The sequence below is a fragment of the Propithecus coquereli genome, unplaced genomic scaffold (genome assembly GCF_000956105.1).
Source record: "Propithecus coquereli isolate 6110/MARCELLA unplaced genomic scaffold, Pcoq_1.0 Scaffold156, whole genome shotgun sequence".
NCBI classification, from domain to species: Eukaryota; Metazoa; Chordata; class Mammalia; order Primates; family Indriidae; genus Propithecus; species Propithecus coquereli.
In genome coordinates, this window is record NW_012140080.1 from 5,242,251 (window position 1) to 5,252,542 (window position 10,292).

A 10,292-nucleotide genomic window follows, 5' to 3' on the forward strand; every position below is an offset into this window, starting at 1 on the left:
CCATATTTGTGAATTCACCTTCTCACCAAAATTTGTGTGTAACCCCAGAACCAACACTGTACAGCCGTGGTCCCCAAGCCCCAGGCCGCAGGCAGGTACCAGTCCGTGGCCTGTTTGGGACTGGCTGCAGGGCCCTGCCGCCTCACCACCCACCCTCCTATCTCCCACCCCATGGAAAAATTGTCTTCCTTGAAACTTAGGAATGGGGGGGGGGGTTCACAGCAGGAGGTGAGTGGCAGATGAACGAGCAGATTCGCAGCTGCTCCCCATTGCTCACATCTTCTGCTATGCCCACCCCCTCCGTCCGTGGAAAAATTGCCTTCCATGAAACCGGTCCCTGGGACTGCTGCCCTACAGCACTGTCTTGGCCATTCACTGACACATGCAGGACAGTGAAAAATTTGAGTTGCCTGCATGTTCCCAGCTGAGGTTGAACAAGGTGATGTTCTGCCTTCATTTTGCCTCTCATTCTGTTAACTAAGAGTCCTTTTCCCAGTCTATTTAGTGCCACATTTTCCCCATTTTTGTGCTTTTTGGTGGTGGTTTTGTCGTTTAAAGGGACCCTCAAGCATGGCGCTGAAGTGCTGTCTAGCATTCCTAAGCGCAGTAAGGCTGTGATGAGTTCGATGGAGAAAATATGCCTGCTAACACATTAACTGCCATGTGAGTTGTGTTTAACTCAGGCTAGTTTTGAGCCCAGGACCTCGTGAAGCATATGTAACTCACATGTCTCTTCACCTTGGGAGCCAGGCGGACAATTTTTCAAGTTGCATGTAACTCATATACAGAAAACAATTAAAAAAAAAAACCCAAATTTTTCATTAAATTAGAGAGGCTCATTATGTTTTTGAAGTTTTTATTCTATTTTCTTAATAAAACATCATGACCCCAAGGAAAAAAAAATTTTTTCTAGTGTGGCAATGTGTTAAATATGCTTCATTCAGGCATGCATTGCCGTGTTATTGGCCACGAGCGTTCAATGTTAATGAATCGACAATACATATTTAAAAAGGTGTCTTCAAACAGAAACACACGTAACTTAAGATTATGTATTGATTGGTTGATGAAAATGTTGTGACCAGAGGCTTGCAGGAACCTAACCCTGTATTTCCCCTGGGAGCAATGGTTCAGTGTTCACGAATCCAGTGTTTGTGGTGACTTTATAGAACATAACTAACCATGAATAACAAGAGTTAATTGTATTTAAACATGGACTAGAAGGAAACACATCCAACTTACAGTAGTTGGCTTTTAGAGCAAGGTGTGGGGAAGGAAGCCAGGGGTTTTATCAGTATAGAGCGACATTTAAGGCTGAAAATGAACATCACAAAATGTTAACTGTTATTGAATGGTGCTGATATGACTGTTTGTTTTTATTTGTAATTATTTAACTTCCTAAAGTAAAAAATCCCTAGAAGGAAGCAGTTGGGAAAGAATGGCCTAAGAGATAGTGACCACCACTAGAAGTGTGTTTCCATGTGCTTCAGTGTACATATACTGAGAGCTGAGTATGAAGTCAGCTGTAGGGTAAGCACTACTAGTCTAAAAGTGTAATTTTGAAAAGTGAGTAATTGCTATATGGCCACAGCTGGTCATAATACATAGCAATGCTGCCCTGCCTCAGCATTAACTATGGCACAGAGCTAGCATTATAAAGCTTTCATCAGTTTGAAAGAAATCTTATGGATTTACAGTCAGGAGATGCTGTTGCTTGAAATTCTAGGGCATGACAATTTATTTCTGTCTAGCATCTGATAACATTTCACAGCCAAATTATAAAGCCATATTGCTGTGTCAATTAGAAATCACACCACCTGTAGCTTAAAATCTCTCCAACAGATGTAATAGGATATTTAGGTACTCTGTCCCAAGACAGAGCAACCAGGTACCAGGAAACTACATTTTCTTCCCTATTTCAATAATTAATATAGCTAAGTATAATCTCAAAATACCTGTCTCCCTATGCAAAATTAAAAGAATACTATTTGACACATGATTGAGAAGGATGATGTGACCTGAAATCCCTAGGGGGAAAATAAAAACATCTGTGCATGCCAAGTATCTCTGTAAGTAAACTAAGAGTAAAAGAACACTTGGAGATGGCCAGGCGCCGTGGCTCACGCCTGTAATCCTAGCACTCTGGGAGGCCGAGGTGGGCGGACTGTTTGAGCTCAGGAGTTCGAAACCAGCCTGAGCAAGAGCGAGACTCCGTCTCTACTAAACATAGAAAGAAATTAATCGGACAACTAAAAATATATAGAAAAAAAAATTAGCCGGGCATGGTGGCGCATGCCTGTAGTCCCAGCTACTCGGGAGGCTGAGGCAGAAGGATCGCTTGAGCCCAGGAGTTTGAGGTTGCTGTGAGCTAGGCTGACGCCACGGCACTCACTCTAGCCTGGGCAAAAGAGTGAGACTCTGTCTCAAAAAAAAAAAAAAAAAAAAAGAACACTTGGAGATGCTATAATTTAATGGGAAGAGGAGGTACTATAGATGTAAGACAATTTTTGCAAACTTAGTTCCACTCTAAAGGATGAATTAACTTATGCCAAGAATTTAATAAGCATAGAAAAGTTTGCCAAATACTAATATATTCATTTTTTAATTATGCAAAAGTATTTCAAGAGTTATCCATCCACATCGAATTATACAAGAGCCTCAATTAACTAGAACCAGGGGAGGAAAAGGGTTGCTGTCATCTCATTATCTGAATTCTCTGATTGGTTAGGGTTTAAGCAGAAGTGCCTTGTTCCTGAAATTTCTAAAATGTATCATACAACTTCTTGTCCTGTGTGCAGAATACTACTAATGCATCTAATATTTATTGAACATCTGCAGTGTAACTAGTACTGTTGAATACTGTTTACTCACTTATACCTCACATATAACTATGTAGTCAGGACTCAGGCTGCCCATTTTAACTGATGAGGAAGCTGCATGAAGAGATTAGGTAAAAAGAATGAATGTAACCTTCCGATGACCAAGTGACTTCATCATTCCTTATCATCATTCCAAACTCTCATGATGATATAATTTTCTGAGGATAGTGAAGGTATTGATCCTGAACCACAGTCTGGAATTTTGAATAAATTTCTGGTACTAGAATGCATTTTGTCATTCATCTCCTAGTCTTAGAAGAGGAGGGAGGAGTGGTTAACTACAAATACCAGGCAATCCAGTGTCAATATCTTAAGAGTTCCTTAATATACAGTAGCTGCCCATATTGCTGTACTTTTGGAGAAACTCAGATGTGTGGCAAATTAGTGAAGGTGTTCTGATCACATGCCAATTATTACCTGGCAGCGCCACAAAATTCCCTCCCTTTAATACCACTGGTTGAGCCGAGAGTCCCACCATATTGTAAACTGCTCGATGGCTCTTTAATTGAACATTCCTAACTCATACCAAGTTTCTTTTTTCTTTAGGAATTTTATCTTTTTATAAACTGTGTAATGGCAAAGATGGCCTCCAGCTCAAGATAATCTCTTTTTATTTTTGACCAAGAGAGTCAAAGGGTCTGAGTTTTAATTCTGTTTCTTTTAATCAGGCAATGCCCACTGAGACCCAATCACCTTGCTATCACTGGTGTTCAGCTGTGGCTGACCACCTGCTTTTAGAGCCATCTCATTGTTTCTTTGGGCATAAAGTCACACGACCATTTCTTAAAAATAAAGTCCATACTCTACCTTGAAGATGGAAATAAACAAACATTGAAAAAGGCCACAAAGACTTCAAGTTTATGTTTCATTTCCATGGATGAAAGCTGCTGTAGAAAAATGCATTGTGTCATTATGAAAGTGTATAAAATATTTGGAAACTTCAACAATAAACCATCTCTATTAGTAGGTGGATTTATTGATATAACTGAACATAACAATGTATAACATTTATTCATTTCCCACTGAAAGACTTTTCAGTAAAACTGTTTTAAGTAGAACACAGATCTAGGCATTAAGCATTTTCAGTGATGTTCTACAATTGAAAAGGTGGGGTGGTGGGTAGAACCAGCAGCCTTTTCCAGAATTGCAATGGGACTCAATGTTATCTTGCTGTGCAAAAGAAACAGCTAAGAGATGCAATCTCACAATGAATGAAAAAAGCCAGGAGAACAAAAGGTGCCAGATTGAAACCTGCAGGTTGGAAATAAGAGCGAATAACTCCACCTGTACCAGTATGTTCTGAATCTAAAACAAGCCCTGGCAGCAAACTAAGAATGACAGTCTATTTCCTGTGGTTTATTAAGTTTTGGCCCCACAGATAAGACTGCCAGAAAAGCAGCTGTAGTTTAAGTGGTCTGGACATTTACTCATCTGAACATAAACAAAGATCAGCTCATTTAGATCCCTGGGTCCCTACTCAGCTGTTGGGAGGAGGGCAGGCATGGCTCAATCTAGGCCAAACATAAAAGGAGTGAACTGGGGTGAAGGACCCCTGGCTGTGATGGATTCCCTGAGTCATCAAGACCCTCAGGGGCTTAAGGCCCTAAACAGAAGATTCACTGTTAGCCTTAGCACCATTGTAGTGGCCTCCATGGTACTCCACTGCCAATAAATCCATAACCACAGTGAACATAACCACAGTGGACGCCCTCTTAGTGACTGTATTTTTAGACCACACATAAAATTACTAACGTAAACCAAACCACTACATTTAGTGATAAACATGTACTTCATAAATATCAGGGAACAAAAGTATCCTAAATAGTTGAAAACGACTAAACAAATAAAGAAGCCTAATCCTACATCTAAAACAAAAACATTTAAAAGAAATACTCCAAAAATTAACTAAAAGATAAGATTTAATAACATAGTAAAAACACTAGGTTGTGGAGGGATTAATTGCAAAATATATAATTATTTCACAGTGAAATTTAAGTACTCATAACAATCTTCTAGTTTTAGCGGAAAAAAAGATGCCCACTGATAACACAATTTTTCACATTTGTTTTCCATAATTTCTTCCCCTCTACTATTTCCTACAAAGAAAGACATTAATGTGGTCAAACATTATACTAACGATTGACAATCACCTTTTGTTTTCCTACTAGGAAATTACCTTTATCACTTAGCTGCAACTCAAGAGAATCAGGGCACAGTCAACTGTGTGTCACTGATAAAAACACGAGAAGTACCACATCACATTTATTCCAATCTAAACACACTGTCACAGATGTGGTAAGTGAACTGGAACACTGGAGTTCCCTAGGGGGTTTTCAGTTACATATACATTACATTCTTTTTATCAAATCTGGCATTGAAATTTCCTTTTCCATATATAGGTTTAAAAAAAATAAAATTAAAAAGCCACAGGAGCAACCCTGACAGAGAAGTCTTGCATGCAGCCTCCTCCTGAGAAAGTATGTAATCTTAGTTATCCTCAAAGTCACCAAACGTTCTTGCGCCGTTAATATCAAAAGGCAAATAGCTGAACGGCCGAGTCCAACTAAAACAGTCTGTGGAGTTTATTGGTCAGTTTGTTAAATGTCACAGCTCTTCACATTGTTGAAAAAAAAATTGCGTCTCATTATTTAAACTTTAAGGTATCCTGAATGCTCTATCAGCCAACATAAATGAGTTCCTTGGCAAGTGTGTTAAACTTTACCACCTGTTTACATCACCCTTCTTGGCAGAGACCACCAGACCAGTGGAGTCAGTTGCCAAGCCTCCTTTGTAATGGTAATAAGTTCCTTTTTCCTTAAATAGAAATAAAACTCCTCTGTTTGACACTGAGCAAACAAAAAGCATGCACCCAAATCTCTTTCTGGCCACGTTGGGGGCACAAGCATGCTCTTCTACTCCAAAGAGGCCAGGCTATTACACTGCAATGCTACAAGAGCCATTCCCATAGCTATGCAAGGCCTTCATGTGAAGGCGACCTCGGCACCCCACCACCCATGTGTCCCCTTTGCCCTGACCACCAAGTACTACCCATTTACGCCATCAGTGAGTATAGGAAATTGGGGTATGGTGCCTGAATTGGCCCTCTGTCCCCTTTGGCCTCTCTGGCAAGTTCACAAAAGGTAGGAAGGAGAAGGTTTGCTAAAATAGGATCTTCCCCTGAGGTGGGTTGGTGGGCCCCACGGAGAGGTGGCTCCTCAAGGCCAATGAGATGGTCTCTACTCGCCCGGCAGCCCTGGACCTAGTCAGCAAATCGCTGCAGGAGATGGTCCTCCCGCCTCAAGCTGCCGCCCGCGCCGCCGCCCGCACTGTCCATGAAGCGGTCGCAGGGGAACTCAATGAGGTCCGCCTCGCTGAGGGCGCACACGGTGGCGCGCGGCCGGTGCGACTGGAACCCCGAGAAGTCGGCGGACACGCCGGTGCCCATGGAGCGCAGGGGCCGTCGGGTGGAGTACATGTGGCGAACGTGGACCGGGGCCCCGCCCTTCCGCCTGGCCCGCAGCTTCCTCCGCAGCCAGCGGGACGCCCAGGCCGCCAAGGCCAGGAGCACCAGTAGCGCGTTGACGGTCAGCAGGGCCAAGATGAGCAGCTGGTAGTCGACGCCGCCCCGGCTCCCGGCCTCCGGCAGGGTGACCAGCCCCGCGCAGTGGTCCCGGGGGGCCACGGGGCAGACCCGGCCCCCAAGCACGCCCTCCACGCACACCAGGTAGGGGGTGTCCCCGCGCAGCTCGCGGAGTGTGGCCGAGTCGCTGCGCTCGGGCAGGTAGACGAAGCGGTGGAACTTGGGCTGCTGGCCAAAGCGGTCGAAGAGCAGGCGGAAGCGCGCGCCGCCCAGTGGCCGGGGACTGCGGTGCTCACGCACGGCCCAGCGCACCGAGGCGCTGTCGGCGCCCACCGCCTCCACCGTCAGGTTGCACAGGATGAACTTGTTGAAGTCGCAAGGGTCGGACACCAGTGGCGGCAGACCGACCCCGCCGTCGGACTGCGCAGCACTCTCCTGCTGCTCTGCGGCCAGGCGCTGCTTCGCCACGCGCTGCCAGGGGTCGCGGGGGGCCGATGTCGTAGAGCCGGGAGCTGTCGTTGGGGTGGGCTCCACGTGGGCGGGATCGGCCCGCGTCGGACGTCCCAGCCGGGGCTTCTCGTGCAGGTCCAGGGCATGTGGAGCCAGGCCCGCGGCGGCAGCCACGGAAGGGCCGGGCTGCTGGAGGCCTGGGCCCCACCGGCTCAGCCTTAGGGCACTCCGGTTGCCCACGAGCTCCCTGGCAGCCCCATCCCAGGCCGCCCCAGCTAGAAATCGGCCCCGCTGCTGGGACTGAGGCTGAGGCGGCAGCTCCTCCGCGAGACCATCTGCAGGGGGCGTCATCTCCAACCCGGCGGCAGCGGGTAGGGGCCGCCGCCTGCCCTCGGCGGTCGGGGAAGCTGAAGGCGGAGGATCCACGCAGGACCCGTTCTGCAGCTGCTGGTCATCCAGGTAATCCAGGTATTTGCCCCGCAGGGCCGGGGGATGGCGACACTGCACGAAGACAGTGAGGAGCCGACCCTGCGAGTGCCAGTCGCCCATCCAGCGCTTCAGGCCCCTCAGCCGGCAATCGCAGGTCCAGCCGTTGCCGTCTAGATCCAGCCGGTAAAGGGCTGGGCTGGCGGCGAAGATGTCCCCAGACAGGGCACTGAGCGCGTTGTCGCGCAGGCTGAGCTCGCGCAACCGGCCCAGGTGGCCGAAGGTGGCAGGGTGCAGAGCGGAGAGCACGTTGCCGCTCAGGTCCAGCGCCTCCAGGCTTTGCAGAGGCTCCAGCAGCGCCGTGGGCAGCTGGCTCAGCCGGTTGCCCTCCAGGCGCAGCTCGCGCAGGGCCTCCAACCCCCAAAAGGCCTCGGGCGCGAGGTGTGTGAGCTGGTTGCCCCTGAGCGAGAGCAGGCCGAGGCGTGGCAGGTGCTGGAAGACGCGCGGCCCGAGGTGTTGCAGGCTGTTGGCGGAGAGGATGAGGGTGGAGAGGGAGCGCAGCGGTGCGAAGGTGGCCGCGTGGCGCAGGGAGGGCTGCAGCTCATTGGCAGAGAGGTTGAGGAAGCGCAGCTTGCCCAGTTGGGCGAAGGCGTTCTTGCCCAGAAAGCGGATCCGGTTGGATTCCAGGTGTAGATAGAGCAGGTTGCCCAGGGGGGCGAAGCCTGCGTCCGGCAGCGCCCCCAGGGCGTTCCCGTCCAGCCGCAGCTTGACCAGACTCTCCAGGCCCTCGAAGGAGCCGCGGCTTAGGCGGCCGATCTCGTTCCCGTTGGCATAGAGGATGCGCAGCTTGCGTAGCGGGGCCAGCGTGCCGGGGGCGAGCGCCTGCAGGAGGTTGTTCCCCAGGTAGAGCTCCTCCAGGCGCGAGAGTTTCTCGAAGGTCTTGGGGTGGAGATAGCGGATCTGGTTGTACTGCAAGTCCAGCCGTCTGAGCTGCCCCAGGCGGTGGAAGTCGAAGGCCGTGATGTTGGTTATGAAGTTGCCGCCAAGGCTGTAAGTGAGCACGTCGTGGGGGCTCGGCAGCGAGCTGGTCTTGGGCACGGCGCGGAGCCCCCTGTTGGTGCACAGGAGGTGCTGGGGGTGCTGGCAGTCGCAGCGCTCCGGGCACACGGGCTCGACCCGCGGCGGGAGCGCGAGGCAGCCGCACACCACGAGCAGGAAGCGCACGGCGCGGGCAGCCTCCATCGCCGCCCACCCTGCGTGCTGCCGCCGGATCGTCCTCTTGGCCTGCTGGCTCTGTGTCTCCTCTGCATTCCCCTTGGCCTGGCCAGAGTCGCTAAATGGCCTCTTTCGGACTTCTCTGCGCCGTCCAGCCCCTCCTCCGCCCTTTGTCCGGTGGCTGGTCCGGGTCTCTGCAGGCGGGCTTCGCCCGGCCAAGTCAGGCGGCGCAGGGCGCTCTGCGAGCCCCGGGTGCTACTTGTTGCATTTCTGCAGAAAACTGTTTCTCTGGGTGCGCGTCGGGGGCGGAGGAAGGGAGCAAGACCTGGCGCTTTTTGTTTGCAGCGAAGTCGGGAGAGCTGGATTCCCTGGCGCGGATTCTCCCCGCCGAGCGGATTCCCCAGCTGCAGGCGGGAGCCTTTCCAAGAGCTCCTCGGGGCGCGGCTTGGCTGCTAAGCCCCGGCGGCTCGCCCCCCGCAGCCGGCGCCTCCTCGCTCTGGGTCCCGGACCCGGAGCGCGGCCCCCGTGGAACAGCCCGGGGGGCGCGCGGGCTGTGTCCGGAAGGGACCCAAGTCGGCGAGTAGGGAGCAAACCAGGCGGAAATTCGTTCTTCCCACACTCTGCCCCCGGGGACGCAGGCGGAGAAAGAGGAGACGGCGGAGGGAGGACAGACCCCGGCAGGGGGAGGAGGAAACGCTAAGTGGCTCCGCGTCTGGTCAGCCCGAGCCCGGGAAGCCAAGTGAGAAAAGTAGGGATTAAAAACAGCTGTATGGTCGGACTCGCACGGCTGGGGGCGGGGGAGGATAACCGGGCGAGCAAACGGGATTTGCAGACAGAGACCTTTTTATTTTAGACGAGTATACCAGCCACTTCCGAGCAGTGGGAGCGCGCCTCGCCTTACTCATTTTAAGTCACTTGCTCTTCCAGGTGCCACCCTGCGGGAAGTTTGGGCATCACGCAGTCTGTCAGCATTCTACAGGAAGTTTGGGGGCGCATAAGGGTGCCTGCAGAACCTGGCTGTCGGGGGGCTACTGTCAGAAGAGGCTAGCTAGGTCAACCCATTTTGTCTGTTGCTGAGTTGTACCGGCCCCCTTTTAGGTATCTGAACTGAGTATTTGCTTGATCCTGCTGGAGGCAAGAGCATGAAGAAATCTCAAAACTGGTTCTGCCACCATGAAAGTGTCTTCATCAAATTTTGGTGATTCAGTCCCATTAATTCTGCTCTAGTCTTAGAGCCCTTGGGGTAGGCTCTGCACTTGTGTGTGTGTGTGTGTGTGTGTGTGTGTGTGTGTGTGTGTGTTTATATATATAAAAAATAACCTTCACAGACCCCGTGTAACTGCCTCCTGCAGGGCCCTCCCACTTTATATCTGGGCTTGCAGTGATCTTCATAGTTTTTAGGGCCAAAAGTGCCCAGGCCTGGGTTAGCTGGGGAAGTATTATCATTTATTATCAACTGGGAATGGAGCATTTAATCAATGGCTCCTTGAGGGCAGCCCCTGCTGAGAATGAGAATGGTCAAGGGATAGCTGTTAATTACTGTTTGTTTATGCAAACCATTTTGCTATTATAAAAATAAGGTCCCTTCCTCCCCCCCCCCCCCGCCGACCACCCAAGGTGTTCAGAAAAATGAAATTTTTCAGGACCTACTCTATGCAACAGTGTGGAAAATTAAAGGAAAAGTATAGATCCTCACCTCAAGAGACTGATAATCTAGTGGGAAGGGCCGTGCATTGAAAGGTTAA

At 50.1% G+C, this 10,292-nt stretch overlaps 1 protein-coding gene across 1 annotated transcript; it reads right to left on the reverse strand.

Moving 5' to 3' along the window:
• Positions 1-5,492: 5,492 nt before the first annotated feature.
• On the reverse strand, positions 5,493-8,589 carry TRIL (TLR4 interactor with leucine-rich repeats). Its single transcript, XM_012640686.1, has one exon. The coding sequence runs from the start codon at positions 8,572-8,574 to the stop codon at positions 6,136-6,138; it is 2,439 nt and encodes an 812-aa protein (XP_012496140.1). The 5' UTR covers positions 8,575-8,589; the 3' UTR covers positions 5,493-6,135.
• Positions 8,590-10,292: the final 1,703 nt, after the last annotated feature.